The sequence below is a fragment of the Miscanthus floridulus genome, chromosome 19, assembly GCF_019320115.1.
Source record: "Miscanthus floridulus cultivar M001 chromosome 19, ASM1932011v1, whole genome shotgun sequence".
Taxonomy (NCBI): domain Eukaryota; kingdom Viridiplantae; phylum Streptophyta; class Magnoliopsida; order Poales; family Poaceae; genus Miscanthus; species Miscanthus floridulus.
The window spans coordinates 114,264,309-114,280,773 of record NC_089598.1 but is presented as its reverse complement, the minus strand read 5'-3'; the positions used below and the strand labels follow the sequence as shown (position 1 = coordinate 114,280,773).

General features: G+C 45.3%; 1 protein-coding gene across 1 annotated transcript; it reads left to right on the top strand.

The window, feature by feature from the left end:
• Nucleotides 1–5,278: 5,278 nt before the first annotated feature.
• Nucleotides 5,279–10,259, top strand: LOC136526769 (elongation factor 1-alpha-like). Its single transcript, XM_066519362.1, has 3 exons — nt 5,279–5,412; nt 6,138–6,622; nt 9,119–10,259. The coding sequence occupies exons 2-3, from the start codon at nt 6,161–6,163 to the stop codon at nt 9,998–10,000; spliced, it is 1,344 nt and encodes a 447-aa protein (XP_066375459.1). The 5' UTR covers nt 5,279–5,412; nt 6,138–6,160; the 3' UTR covers nt 10,001–10,259.
• Nucleotides 10,260–16,465: the final 6,206 nt, after the last annotated feature.

Genomic DNA, 16,465 nt, shown 5'->3' with positions numbered 1-16,465 from the left:
TCAACAATGGAGGGAGAGAGAGAGAGCTCCTACTCTATTTTGAGCATTCTGAAGTGAGGAAGAAGAGGCAGATTACCATTGGGGAAGAAGGGGAAAGGTATTTATATACCCTTAGACCCCAACGATCACTGCACCTAAGGGTTTGGGCGACACTGAGCCTACAGCCTTGAGGTCAGATGAGATAGAGCCCACGTCCTTGGGGTTGGATGAGACAGAGCCCATGACCTTGGGGTTGGGCGAGACGGAGCCCATGACCTTAGGGTTGGGCGAGATGGAGCCCGCGACCTAAGTGTGGCAGTGCCTCTCTTCAAGTGCGACAGTGCCACACCACGCAAGATAGCAAGGGTTATAGTGAAGTATAGATTGTCTTGGCTATGAATCTAAGGATGCATGTGGTTGCTTGAGCACTTGGTAGCATATATTAGCTTAAGCATTGTGTCTCCATTTATAGTATGGCTTTTCTTATACTCAAATTCAAAATATAAAAGAATTTAAACCTCCTTTGAGTTTGAAGCCATCTACATTGTAATTGGGGGCTCCTCCGTTTCGTGTAGCATCCTCGAATATAAATTTCCTGCTTGTCATCTCAATAAATCTCATTAGTTCTCTAATTGCATGGTCATTATCACCAAAATCCATAATTCAGGCTTGATTGCACTTTCAAAATAAAAGAATATTCCTAAGTGGAGTAGGCATGTTCTAATATAGCCATGCAAAGAACAGTTGATGATCATACAACTTACATGATTAGAGCTAGAACTAAGTGCAAGATGGACGAGAAGATCTCCGGACACTAGTCTGCTAGCAAGCCAGGGAGACTTTAAGACTCCTACACAATACCCAAACGTGGGGGATTACAAGGGATGGATATGGCTATCACCACCTACCACCTACCCCTCAACCATGGAGTACCATCATATCTGAAGGCTTTTGTGCACCCAAGCACCATGACCGTGTACAAAGAAACTACCCATATCCCCCAAGACTCTAACCCTATGGATCAACAAGCATAGAACATGGGTAAACCCAAAGGAACAACGAACCGCCACCTCAACTTAGCTCTACTTCTAATCATACAAGTTATATGAATATTTAAGCATAAAGTCTTATATGTTAAGCTCATAGCATAGAAATTATTTGCTAGTTCATATGTCATGATTATAACATAAAAACTATACTCTAGTTCAATAGCACAACTATATTAATAATATGAGAGCAAGACTTTGGAAGAAATTCTCATTGTATTCATACCAAGATTTCTCTCTTTCTTCTAAGGAGCCAAGCCCATCTTGATAGCTTTGCTAGCTCCAAATACTACTAAAAGGTAAAAGAGAACAAGAGTGTGGTAGTGAAGTAGAGCCCAAATAAGGTGTGTGTGAGAGAAAGCTCCACTCATCTATTTATACTAGCTACATATTGGTTTGGTGCATGGTAAAATAGGAAACTGCCCTGAGCCACCTTTGCATGCCACCATGCAACTGCCTACAGAGGATGGACCTAGGCCACGCCGCCTAGGGTGCGGGCGCACCTAGGGTTTAGCCTCACCCTAGCTGGCTCGCTAGGCCACCGCCTTTGTTATTTGGGCTGGTGGCTAGGCCTAGGCTCCTCCCACGTCGGTGCTCGGCTCAGATAAGGCATGAAGGTGGGCTTCTCCATTTATTTCCTTTGCGCATTTCTACTTTACGCCTTTCGAGTTGCGCCTTTTGTTATGTTTTTCACTTGTATTCAGATGTATGTCCTGCAAAACATGATTCTTCCCATACAAGTGGAATTATGTTTAATAGTAAATGTGTATATGTCAAAAGTTTGTTTATTTCTCCTGTTTTAGATATAAATTGGTGGTCGGGTATGGTCGTTAAGGACTGCCAGCAACTCATCCGGACTCAAACTTGAGACAAGCAAAGATACGGCTTATGCATTTTGATGGAGATTATGCTTCTTCCAGAGTTATTTCTCTATCTTCATCGGTGGGAATGAACACACGAACTTCCACAACTTCCCAAAGTCTTGCGGCAATGAGGTGCATCTTCATCTTGTAGGCCCAATCGCTGTATTTTGTTCCATCAAAGTGAGGTGGCTTGCCATGGTTGACAGTAGGGAAATGCATGGGCGGACCTTTGATGAGTTGTCCATAGTCAAAATCGGTGCTTGAATAGATTCCCTTTCATTGAACATTCTCATTTCCTGCTCCAACATCACTTGCATTATCTTTGGCTCCATCAATCTTGCCACTAATAGCATCTTCAACTTTCTTGCTCAACTCAACCTTCGACTTGCTCATCTCATCATGCATCTTCTTCATTTCATCTTGGAAAAACTTGGTTTGCTCAGCCATCAATTCTTTAGCAATTTGCTTGCCCAACTCGACGGCATCTGCTTGCATTTTTTTAGTGTCTGACGTTGTTTCTTCTCATGCGGTGAAGCGCTAAAAGAAGACCTTACTCTAATACAATTAAAAGGATCTAAACAATGCCTAGAGGGAGGGTGAATAGGCGTATCTAAAAATTTCTACACAAAACTCAAAGTAACTTGTCAGTCACTGTCGAAACTTCTGACGGTTTGGGCTGAAACTTCTGACAGCCGGATGTTTCGACACAAACAGTCAGTAGTTCTGACTCCTAAGTGAACTACTCAATCCAAGCTAAAATGAACTTTGTGAATCCGATAACTTACAACCCTACTTCCTAGTGGTAAGGTGAAGCATTGGGGTTCCTCTTTTGACACCGAAAAGCCTTCACTTCATAGTTTGAGTCCAAACCTGAAGAGATGCTTTGGGGAGAAGAGAAAATAACAAGAACAAATATGATAGCACAAATCACAACAACAAGCACACGGGATATAAGGATTTATCCTGAGGTTTGGTAACCCCACAAAAGAGCTCCTACGTCCTCGTTGTTGAGGTGACCACAAAGGTCAGAGTCTCTTTCACCTCCTTGACTCTCTCAAGGCAACCACAAAGGTTACTTGAGCTTTCCACTAACAAATCAAGGGTAATACATACTTTCCAAGGCTCTTCCATAAAATGGAAGCTCTTGAGCGATGCCTAGTCGGCTAGGAGCAAAGCTCCAAGAGTAATATACACAAATTCAACTGGCTTGACGAAGAAATCAAGTGCTTAAACTTGCTAAAGTGATTCTCTCACTCAATCCACTCTCCTTTCACTCAAATCCTTATGGGAATCAAAGTTAGGAGCAAAGGAGAGAGGAGGGGAGCAATGAATGTTTGGGAGCTATTTTGGCCGGAGTTAGGTCGCAATGAATGAGTGGGTAACAGTTAGAAGAGAGAAGAGAGTTATTTATACTCATAGGCATAATCTAATCGTTCAGATCTGCGTTGAAAGTTTTGACACATATCGCCGAAACTTCTAGTGCCTATAGGAAACACTATTCACGACATAGTCAAATAGGCTTGCTCGGCTAGCGTCGGAACTCCCAACGGCTGGCGAGACTTCTGGCTCAAGCAAGTAAGTCCTAAGGCTCGGGATTTTTTGCGGGAGCTGGGACTTCCGACAGCCACAACTCCTCGTAAACGTCGGCAGTTCTGACGACCAAACTCCTAAAAACTATATCTAAGTGTCCATGAGGTGCTTGAGTGTCTCTCTTTTGATTTTATTTTTATGCTTGAGCACTCTATCTTTCTCAGACCACCTAAACTTGTATCCTTCTTTATAGTACGGCAGACCTAAACCCAAAATAAAAGATAAAAGCTTTGAAGATCTTTTTGAGTTCGTTTGCCTTTTATACTTAAGAATTGAGGGACACCATTTCATCTAAATCAACTCTTTGATTCTTTCATGGGACTAAAGCTACGATAAATCTCATTAAGATTTCATTAGCCCTGAATTTGAATGTCATTAGTACACCAAAACCCACATAGGGGGCAAATGCACTTTCAACGTCTGCACGACAGAGAATGTAGAGGTCGAACGCGGTCTACAACAACAATGGGCCAAGGCAAACTGCTGCTAGGTGCTGCGAGGAACAATAGATTCAAAGCAGCTAGGGTTCTAGACTGCTATGAGGTGTTGCCATTCAAAGCAGCTAGAATCGGGACAAGCGAGCACTCACCTGGTCATCTTTGGCACCGAAGGAGAGCTCAACTTCCTCGCGCCCCTGCAACTGCTGTCACCGGTGGTGGAGTAGGACATGCGGTGACAACGACGTGCAAGGCGCTGTGTAGGGGTTCTTCTCCCGTCTCCTCGCGCCACAATATGCCTTGTTGCCTCCTCCTCGCTTGGCAGAGACAGAAGCGGGTGGTGGTGGTGGTGGCGACAGAGGCAACGCGAGTGTCTTTGGGGCAGCACACGACATCAAAGAGGGCGAGGAGAGTCCTGCGCCAAGCTAGCAAGGATGGGGAGCCCAAGGGGTGGAGCTGGCAGTGGCAATGGCAGCGGAGAAGGAGCGCGAGGAGAGTTTGATCGGGGTGGATGGAGACCGGTGGGCCCCATGTGTCGGCGCATGTCAGATCACAGGCAGGGCAAAGAAAGTCTAGCAGGGCGCAGAAGGTGTTGACGATTCCACTACGGGCTTTTTAGGAGTAGAGATGCTCCCTTGCTGGTTATTAATTACGTATAAATGCTAAAATTGAATAGACAAACTTAACTTCTCGACCAGCTATCTTTTCAAAATCTATCATTTTTTTAATTTCTAAGAAAATTACCTATATGGGTTGCTTGAACGGTCCAAAAGAGTAAAGGACCCTTTTTCAAAAGAGAAACGAGCCCTCATTAGAACAAAAGAAAATGTTTGGTCTATTAGATCTATATTTGAAGTCTACAATTCTAGTCTCTATGACATTAGAGTGTAACTAATATCTAAAGATCTATAAGAGCATAACAAGCATAAATTCAAACTTCTTTACACACTGTTCGCTTGATCGTATCAAATATGATACAATGTTTTTCTCTCATAACAAAACAACATCAGTCGGCTTACCAGCGACAGAAACCGTAGCTCCGAAATCTTTCTACCGTTGAATTCCCTCATGTCGTCTCCTCCCCAAAGGTTTCCCCCATCGTCCTCTATCCCACTCGCATGCAGTACCTCTGCTAGTATACCAAAGCTTGAAATTTTTTGAGCGACCAAAATACTTTTTTGAATTTAATTTTCATGTTTCGTTTTAGTATACGTGGTTGGTTGGGTCTTAGACGTCTTGTAGCACACGGAGTAGTATGTGTAGGTCGGACGCTTTTTTTTTTTTCATTTGTGGCCCATGAAGTGATTTTGGGCCCGATAGCCCATTCATCCATGCCCTAGCCCTAGGGCGCCGTCCTTATAAAAACCTAGCTCCATCCTGTTTTCAAACCCTCAGACGCAGTCGGCCGCCGCAGACCGGGAGTAGCCGACGCGCCGACACCGTATCCTCAGATCAGCGGCGAGCCGTAACCACGCCACTTCGCTGACGCCCGACGAGGTACACTGCCGCGCGCGCGCTTCTCTTCCTTCTATTTTCGCTGTGCTTTGAGCGCGCTTCTCTTCCTTCTCTTTTCGCTGTGCTTTGAGCCTGTTTGTTTGATGCCCAGATCTACTGGGTTTGTCGTCTATGTGTGATGGGGTGAGTCGATTCATGCACTTGATTAGCGTTTGTCGTCTATGTGATGAGCTGAGCCGATTCATGCACTGGATTTCTAATCAAGTGTTGTTTCCGCCTCCTCTGCCTTTATTTAGTGTCTATGTTTGAACTCGATTGCAGTTTACAACTGATTGTTGAGCCATAAATTATAACCGTTTCGTTGTTTTAGACTAGATCCAGTTTCCGATCTATGATATTACGTGGCTGAGACACTTGAACTCTGTTTTGCGTGTTTGAACTGAGCCGCTTCATGTGCTGGAGTAGTAATCCAAGTTTTGTTTCCGCCTCCTCATCTACCTTTCGTATGTACTCCGTATATAAACCTGATTGCAGTTTGCAACTAATTCTCGGCCATAGATTATTACTGTTGCGTTGTTCATTAGATTCAGTTTCCGATCTCTGATATTACGTGTGGGGTACTTCCACTTTAGATTTTCCTGTTCTTGGGGATTGTTTGGTTTCTGGTTTAATCCCATATATTTATTTCTAACTGTTTTTATCTGCTAAATTTGACGTACCTATATTTATTTCTAACTGTTTTTACCTGCTAATTTTGATGCAAGCAGAAGTGTAGCATTTCCCTTCAGCCATGGGTAAGGAGAAGACTCACATCAACATTGTGGTCATTGGCCATGTCGACTCTGGCAAGTCGACCACCACTGGCCACCTGATCTACAAGCTTGGAGGTATTGACAAGCGTGTGATCGAGAGGTTCGAGAAAGAGGCTGCGGAGATGAACAAGCGGTCCTTCAAGTATGCATGGGTGCTTGACAAGCTCAAGGCTGAGCGTGAGAGAGGTATCACAATTGATATCGCCCTGTGGAAGTTCGAGACCACCAAGTACTACTGCACTGTCATTGATGCCCCTGGACACCGTGACTTCATCAAGAATATGATCACTGGCACTTCCCAGGCTGACTGTGCTGTTCTTATCATTGACTCCACCACTGGTGGTTTTGAGGCTGGTATCTCCAAGGATGGCCAGACCCGTGAGCATGCTCTCCTTGCTTTCACACTTGGAGTGAAGCAGATGATTTGCTGCTGCAACAAGGTATGATTCCAGGAATTCCTCTCTAGTCTGGTTAATGATCTGAGATGCTTGTAATTATGTGTTTGAATAGTCTAGCAATATTTATCTGCACTCAATTATACTGTCTTCAAGTTGAATACTGTATTTGCATTCTGGTTAAATAGCTGATTTTAGTTGTACCAAATTTGATGAAATGAAATTGATTGCTTAAGGCCGTCTGCTTCCTGCATGTTAATGTATGATAGCAATTCATTTTCATTAGTTTTCATAATCTAATATGATTTTTCCAAGACAATTTTCCAATAGGTCATTTAAATTTATGATTCCACTTGTTTTTAGAAATTCTGAAGTTCTTGCAATACATATGGAATTAAAGCACAAGAGTTTGCATAATTTAACTGTCTTTATATGATTATAATTGTTACTTAGTGTTTACTTTGTCAATCAGTAGGCTTTGTTGGCATGCACCAGTTTTACTTGCTTTATATTTTTATAGCTTGCACTAGTAGTTACAACAACAACAACAAAGTCTTCCCAAACAAGTTGGGGTAGGCTAGAGTTGAAACCCCGCAGAAGCCATCAAGGTTCAGGCACATGAATAGCTGTTTTCCAAGCACTCCTATCTAAGGCTAAGTCTTTGGGTATATTCCATCCTTTCTATTCTCCTTTTATTGTCTCTAAGTCAATTTCTGTCTTCCTCTGCCTCTCTTCATGTTACTATCCTGGCTTAGGATTCCACTACGCACCGGTGCCTCTGGAGGTCTCTGTTGGGCATGTCTAAACCATCTCAACCGGTGTTAGATAAGTTTTTCTTCAATTGGTGCTACCCTTAATCTATCACGTATATCATTGTTTCGAACTCCATCTCTTGTATGACCGCAAATCCAATGCAACATACGCATTTTCGTGACACTTATTTGTTGAACATGTCTTTTCGTAGGCCAACATTTTGCACCATACAACATAGCAGGTATAATCGTCGTCTTATAAAACTTGCCTTTTAGCTTCTGTGGTACCCTTTTGTCACATAGGACATCAGATGCTTGGCGCCACTTCATCCACTCTGCTTTGATTCTATGGCTAACATCTTCATCAATATCCCCGTCTCTCTGTAGCATTGATCCTAAATATCGAAAGGTATCCTTTCTAGGCACTACTTGACCTTCCAAATTAATATCTTCCTCCTCCCGAGTAGTAGTGCTGAAGTTACATCTCATATACTCAGTTTTAGTTCTACTGAGTCTAAAACCTTTGGACTCCAAAGTCTCCCGCCATGACTCTAGTTTCTGATTTACTCCTGTCCGGCTTACATCAACTAGCACTACATCGTCCGTGAAAAGCACATACCAAGGGATGTCCCCTTGTATTTCCCTTGTGACCTCATCCATCACTAAGGCAAACAGATAAGGGCTCAAAGCTAACACTTGATGTAGTTCTATCCTAATCGGGGAGTCATCCGTGTCTCCATCACTTGTCCGAACACTAGTCACAACATTGTTGTACATGTCCTTAATGAGCCTGACGTACTTTGTTGGGACTTTATGTTTGTATAAAGCCCACCACATAACATTCGTATTTTATCATAAGCCTTCCCTAAGTCAATAAAAACCATGTGTAGGTCCTTTTCCCTATACCGCTCCATAACTTGTCTTATTAAGAAAATGGCTTCCATGGTTGACCTTCCGGGCATGAAACCAAATTGGTTCATAGAGACCCGCGTTATTGCTCTCAAGCTATGCTCGATAACTCTCTTCAATAGCTTCATAGTATGACTCATCAACTTAATTCCTCGGTAATTAGTACAACTTTGAATATTCCCTTTATTCTTGTAGATCGGTACCAATATACTTTTTCTTCACTCGTCAGACATCTTGTTCGATCGAAAAATATGGTTGAACAGCTTGGTTAGCCATACTATAGCTATGTCCCCAAGGCATCTCCACACCTCGATTGGGATACCATCCGGTCCCATCGCCTTACCTCCTTTCATCCTTTTCAACGCCTCTCTAACCTCAGATTCTTGGATTCTCTGCACAAAGCGCCTATTGGTGTCATCAAAAGAGTCATTCAACTGAAAGGTTGTGTTCTTATTCTCACCATTGAACAATTTGTCAAAATACTCTTGTCATCGATGTCGGATCTCATCCTCCTTCACCAAGAGATGCTCCCTTTCATTCTTAATGCACTTGGTTGAAGTCCCTTGTCTCTCTCACGAACCCTAGCCATCCTATAAATGTCCTTCTCTCCTTCCTTCGTACTCAAATGTTGGTAAAGATCCTCGTACGCTCTACCCTTTGCCGCACTTACAGCTCTCTTTGCAGTCTTCTTTGCCATGTGAAGTATGTTTATCCGCCTGGTGATTATTTCTGTTGACCCCAAGAAATTTCATCCCTTAATTAAGTGTAGTCTACCAGTAAGCTTTGATTATTATGTTCTTGCATTTATACTGTTTGCTTGCTGTTTATGTCACTTATCTCATTCAACTAATGATATTGTTTGGGTTTTGCTGTTTTACAGATGGACGCCACCACACCCAAGTACTCAAAGGCCCGTTATGATGAGATTGTGAAGGAAGTCTCTTCCTACCTGAAGAAGGTTGGATACAACCCAGACAAGATCCACTTTGTTCCCATCTCTGGTTTCGAAGGTGACAACATGATTGAGAGGTCCACCAACCTTGACTGGTACAAGGGCCCAACCCTACTTGAGGCTCTGGACTTGATCAATGAGCCAAAGAGGCCTTCAGACAAGCCCCTGCGTCTCCCCCTTCAGGATGTGTACAAGATTGGTGGTATTGGAACTGTTCCTGTTGGGCGTGTTGAGACTGGTATCATCAAGCCTGGTATGGTTGTTACCTTTGGTCCTAGTGGACTTACTACTGAGGTTAAGTCTGTTGAGATGCACCATGAGGCTCTCCAGGAGGCCCTTCCTGGTGACAATGTTGGCTTCAACGTTAAGAATGTTGCTGTGAAGGATCTGAAGCGTGGGTATGTGGCCTCCAACTCCAAGGATGACCCTGCCAAGGAGGCTGCTAGCTTCACCTCCCAGGTCATCATCATGAACCACCCTGGGCAGATCGGCAACGGCTATGCCCCAGTGCTGGACTGCCACACCTCACACATTGCTGTCAAGTTTGCTGAGCTCGTTACCAAGATTGATAGGCGGTCTGGCAAGGAGCTTGAGAAGGAGCCTAAATTCCTCAAGAACGGTGATGCTGGTATGGTGAAGATGGTTCCCACTAAGCCCATGGTGGTGGAGACCTTTTCTGAGTATCCTCCTCTTGGTCGCTTTGCTGTCCGGGACATGAGGCAAACGGTGGCTGTCGGAGTCATCAAGAGTGTGGAGAAGAAGGACCCAACTGGAGCCAAGGTGACCAAGGCTGCCGCCAAGAAGAAATGAGGTCTGGATGGTTCTGTGTTTGCTTGAGGGATACCTAGTGGGAGCTTAATATCTCGCTTTGTTCACGTTATTGCTGTTATTGCGTGAGCAACTAAACTGTGCTAGCAATGTTTGTCTTGTCGATTTAGTACTGTTATTTTCGTTGGTTAAAACCAGGGTGCTATTAAGACTAATTTCTATTATTTTGATATCGAACATAGGGTGTGAGCCTTACATGGTTTTGTTACTACCCTTGTTGCAGTGTGTGCCTGTTTACCTATGTCGTTTCTAAATAGCTGATGATTCGCTCGTCCATACCTGTCTAGTATCTACTGCGTTCAAATTTAATCTAAAAAGGTGCCAAATCGCATATTGATGGTTTTGAAAATTTGATACTTATGATACATTTTGATTGTAGTCCTGAAAATATAGTTTTTACTACTGTATTGTTTTACATTTTTCATGACTGTTTTTTGCCTAAGATCTTTTTAAGTTTCCAATCTAAACAGTTTGGCTCAGACCTTTTAGAAAATGAAGCATTTGAGGGAGTACTATTTTACATTTTGGAGTCGAGCTTATTTAGTCGTTGAGAATTGTTTGGCCACTTCTTGGAAGTAGGTTGAATAAGGTGTACAAGAATGCAATTGCAAAACGTGGGATTGAAAAACATAGAAAGAAGATCGTACATTGTGGGTCTTTAGATGACAAACTTGGCAGTCCTTTAGCATGGATCCGACGTACGCGTGAGCCAACTATAGAAAGGGGATCGGAGGATCGAATAGATTGTTGAGTTCTGTATTTTTTTATATAAAAATCCTCCGTTCTAAAGGATGTCTAAATATTTTCCGTCGTCTTTCAGGAAAAAATTTCTTGAATCTCTAATTCAAAGATTCTTTTATACTCAGAAACGGAGTAACAATTGAACACAGGAACATCCTAAGGGAAAGATAATGGTCTCAATTCCCATATACGTCTTAAAATTACTCCTCCCTCCATCACGAGATGATACACAGTATTTTGATGAGAAAAGACTATAACATAGATTTCAACCATTAATTTTTTAAATACGTTGTTATTTGTTTAAAAAATAATATTAAATGTAGAGATATTTTGAATATAAATCTATTGATACAAGTTTTATCTCTGTATAAATTTATATCTAACTGGGATAATTATTACTTAGCATTTACAAAATTTGTTTTTTATTAAAATGAGATACGTTAATTATTATTTTTAGACGGAGGAATACGGTGACTAGTGCCGGTAATTTTTCATGGCGGTAATTTTCAGTGGACAAGCACAATGGGCCACCAAGCATTGATCTCAGCTCCGACGCTGCACCAGGAAGCATCGGCTAGAAAGTGAACCGTCCCTTGTGCCTGACCCTCGCTGCGCCATTTGGGCCTGACCCATCCTGCCATCCATGACGATACTGGGTGGTTCGTTTTCCCTCAGACTAGAAACATAGCAAATCCGTGCTTTTCATGGTGTTGACCAGTGTATCATGCTGACATGGGACATGACTCGCTCCTCATAACTCTTCAGATTGGACCATTCAGTTATAGATTAAGTCTATGTTTTAATCAGTCAAGATCCCAAACTTGGTGCATATTTAAGATGTAGCTACTAGCAATTCTCAAGGATAACCACATCGCAAAAGAACATATATAGTTGTCTAACAATAAATAGGTAATTTGCTCATCCAAGGCAATTACTTCACGTTAAACTTCATGCTCAGCTACTATTTGGAAAGTATTCTCGTCTTATGCATCCGTATTGTAGACCTAGCATATTTATTTAGCGCTACTGCTGATATTTTCCTTTGCTATATTAATATTTTTTTTGATCACGCAAAAGATTTACACGTCTTTGTATTAAGAGAGAATAGTTTGATTACAACGGGATGACTTAAAGATTTTCAATAAAGTTCATTTTCTTCCCGACACGACACGATGCTTAGCCTATTACTCGCTCTAGAAGGCAACCAAGGTGCTTGGTGAAAACCCGAGGCAAGTTATGCCCTCGTGGTCTGCTGGCGGCGCCTCTTGCGTGCACCGACATCGCCCTCCGGCGGGAATAGCTCCCGTAGTGCCTGCATATGTTCAGGGTTGTCGCCAAAGATCTTCGCCGTGGACGCGAGCTCCACCTGTCCTTTAGTGTGCCCGAGCCGCTTCCTCACAAGGAACTCTCCCCTTTTTGACCCAGGGATGTGCGAAAGGCTTTGTGCTGCAATGCGCCTGCTACGCTCGGGATCTTTGGCCATGGGGTAGCCTCGGGTTGCTCCGCTGAGGAAAGTTGCAGCAGTGGTGGCGTCCGAGGTTTCTTGATTTTGTCCACAAAGCGTTTGAGGCGAGGCTCAGCCGACGCCGAGTTCGCGGCGGGCGGCGGCGTGCGCTGCTCCATGTCCGGCGCGGCTTTTGGGACGTGCACTGTTTGTCGTTCGGCACCCGCTCGGTGGACTTGTTCGCCTGGTGCTATATATTAATATAATAAACAATAGTTATAAAGAGCAATGTTGGGGCACTTATAGACCTTACGTGAAACCAATCGCAAAAGCATACCAGACAGCTGTCTGTTCAATAAGAATATACAAGATTTCAGCCACATTTAGGCACACTTAAATTATTTTTTATCTATCGACATTGAGTATGAGTTATGCTCAAATGCTATGACCTTTAACTGAGCTTTCTAACAAATATTGATCTTGCATATTCTTCTCTTGATCCGATGATGTCCATGGCCATTGGCCAGTATTCTGATCTCCTGAGGCATTTTGAATGGTGGCTATCGGCCTCTATCCAGCCACCTTTCTCTTGGATGATTATGTGGATTTGAGAAAGCAAACAATGGAAAGCAAATTGGTCTGGACTTAGAATTTTTTTATTGATTTATTCCTCTTGAATTGAATGAATTGAAATTCAATAAACACCAAATTTGTTATGATTAAATAAATTGCCCATGTATCTTGAGTGTCAAAATTCATAAAAATATATCTGGTCTCTGAATAGGCCCACGAACTCAAACTGAATGTACCTCTGCAACAGAGTACGTAGACTGCACAACACATGATATACTACTAGGCTAAAAAAACTGAAAAAAATCACAGAAGCTGGGTCTCAACGTTAGCTATAGCTTCTCAGTTGACAATTTCTGCATGTAAAACAACGATATTTTTTTTTGATAAGTCCGACGGGAGGGGAAAGAACCCCCCACCTGGATTGATATACTGATTGGTGGCTCTTAAGCAGCCATATGATTACAAAGATACATTTTGTTGTTTGGTGCTAAGTTTACATTACGCTAGCTATTACAGAGCACCAAGTTGTAGCAACACTTGTATCACTTCTCGGCAATCGGGCTCCCAAAAGGTGGGCTTCAGTCTTGCATGCCGCCAGTGCCGCATTTAGCGTGATTCTGTCATTCCTGAACACGATGTTGTTCCTTCTCTTCCAGACACTACTACAGAAACGTTTTTCGCGGCGTGCGAATTTGCTTTCCCGCAGCGGGCAAACGCGTCCGCCACCGCCGAAAGGTCACGGTAAATCATGGCCTTCCCGCGGTGGGCCGCTTTGCCCGCTGCGGTTAATCGATTTCCCGCGGCGGGCTATTTAGGATGCCCGCCGCGGTTAATAGTTTAAAAAAACAAAAAAAAAAAAACCTAGGAGCCCGTCGGCGAGCCCATTATCGAGCCCACCGACGAGCCCGTTCCCAGCCCAATACCAGCGCCACCGCACCTCGCTGGATCCGCCGCCGAGGTCTCCTCCTCGCCGTATCCGCCGCCGGAGAGGTCATCCTCGCCGGATCCGCGGCCAGGGAGGACGACCTCGCCGGATCTACGGCCAGGGAGCGCAGATCGACCGGATCCGTGGCCAGGGACGAAGAGGAGGCTGGACCCGCGCCGTGGACGACGAGGGCGCTGGATCCGCCGTGAGGCCATGGAGGAGGCTGTCGTCGTCGATCCGCCGCCGGGACGCATCGATCCACCGTCGGGAGCCTCGATCTATCGCTGGGACACCTCGATTCGGCCTTGGAGGAGGCTGTCGTCATCGATCCGCCGCCGGGAGCCTCGATCCGTCGCTGGGAGACCTCGATCCAGCCTTAGAGGAGGCTGTCGTCGTCGATCCGCCGCCGGGACGCCTTGGTCGCCCTTGGACGAGGTCGCCGCCGTCGCGTCCAGCTGTCGCGGCCCCGTGCACTCCGTCGCCCGGCCGGCCGTCGCGCGCCGCCCGGTCGCGCGCCGCACCGCAACCGCCTGCTCCACCGCGGCCTCCTCGTTGCCGCGCGCCGACGCGGCCTCCTCTGCACCGCTCCTGTGGGGGATGGGGCGGAGGAGCAGTGAGAGAGTGGAGGGGATGGGGATGGGGAGGGGGAGTGAGAGAAGAGGACCTGGGCTGCGGGGAGGGAGATGAGAACGAGAGAAAGAGTGAGATGAGAGTCCCAAACCCTAGCTCTAGCTTTTATACTCAAAGGCAGAAATCGGGCCTTGCTGGGCCAACTGGACCTCGGCCTTTTACCGTGGTGGACCTTATAATATGCCCGCCGCGGAAAATAGGCTTTACCGCGGCGGGCAAGATAAAGCGCCCGCCTCGGTAAATCAACCATTTCCTGCGGCGGGCAAGTAAGGTGGCCCGCCGCGGTAAACCCTTTTCCCGCAGCGGGCGCCTCGGTGGCCGGCCTCGCTGGCCGGCCACCGATTAACCGTGGTGGGCAAAAGAGGTGCCTGCCACGGAGCCCATTTTAGCCACGCTGTGCAAATTGATTCCTGTAGTAGCGAGATATGCCACTAGCAAAGGAGCAGAAATGTGGTGAAGAATTTCTCAGGTATATGCGGCGGTGATTGGATATCTCGGAGCGCCTGAATTGGCCAGTTGGCTTCCGTGTGTATTTGCATGGCTTCCCAGAACTGCCTTGCATTTGGGCAACCAAAAATTATGTGACTTGGCGTCTCTTCCGCTGCTTGACATGCTTCGCAGGTAGTGCTGTCAACAGTTCCTTTCCTTCTTAATAGTGTCCTACACTGTATCCTTTCCTGTGATAGCAGCCAGGCGAAAAATTTCACCCGTGGTGGGGCTTGTTGTTCCAGACAGACGTCCATGCATCCGGGCTGGGTCCTGCATTTTTCAGCGCCCTATACAGTAGAGATGTGTCCAGGTCTCTGTTTTTCTTTAGCATCATATCGGACCTTGCCGTCCGTCGATCTCTGCCTTCCGTGAGTGAGTGGTGCTCCATAATAATGTCGAGTACCTGGACGAGTTGTTCAGTGGCAGCGCTAGACTGTCTTGTGACGATATATCGATGGTGGTCACCTTGGTATGCCTGGTGCACCGTGATCTCGTGCTGACGGCAGTGGCTGAGGAGCTCTGGGAATCTCCCAGCAAGGCTGTCATTTCCATCCCACACATAAAACAACGATATTGAACTTACCTAGGGGGCAATTTCTCTATGGAAAACAACGAGACTGAACTTACCTAGGAGAATTCTCTTTCATGCTACAGATCTGAGGGAGAGGGAAGGTACGCATCAGCAGCCGTAGGAACAGCCTATGGCGTGGAGGTCGTGGGCTCGTAGCCCGTGGGGATCTTCGCAACGGTGCCAAAGCCGCAATGTTCACCTCGCGCCGCACCATAGTTGCTTAACTTTTGCAATCATGCCGCTGCTGCCGAGGAAAGGGAAGATCAAGGAAGGGAGTGTACTGACTACTGAAGGACCAACAGAGTGGTCGAGCGGAGGCGTCCGTTGAATTGCTGCTCTGTACTCTTCGGTGCTTGCAAAGGGGAGAAGACAAGGCGCCATGGATCAGCCCCCGTTGTTCCTCCGCGCTAGCTCACCAATGCGCCTCTCGCCGCGGGAGCTGCACTCCTACATGTACCACGGCTGAGGAGAGGCGAGGCGGCAACGGACATGGTTTCCTTTTTCGGTCGAAATCTCCTGATATTTCTGATATATCCTTTTTATTCGTAGGTGCCGATAAGAAAACATATAATTTTTTCGTACAAATTTTGTTTAAATTTATTTAAATTTACTTAAATTCAAATTATATTTTATTTGAATTTGGTCCGATATTTCTGATATATCTTGTTTATCCTCTTTATATATGACTCCCGATAAATTTTAATTTTCGAAAATGAAAACCTTGGCAACGGATCGTTTCGATACACAAAAGTACGTGGTGGAAGAGCACGCGGCGAAGGCTGTGGAAAGACTCGATGCGGTGCGCTGTTTTGGTGGCCCGATCAAAATCCTACGACGTGACGTGAGAGACGAGGCAACGTGGCCCAATGAAAAGATGCTGCCAAGAAAGAAGATTGGAAAAGGAAAGATGCGTCCGTACAAAGCTAGTTTTCCGAAGGGTCACATGTAGGGCCCAGATGGAAGTCATCAACACATCTGACGGCTCACAAAGCCGCTTAGACCTCAAGCTAACCCACGCCGGCCACCCTGTAATCGCGGCGCAGGCGGTGGCGTCGAACGCAAGCAGGCGACGGC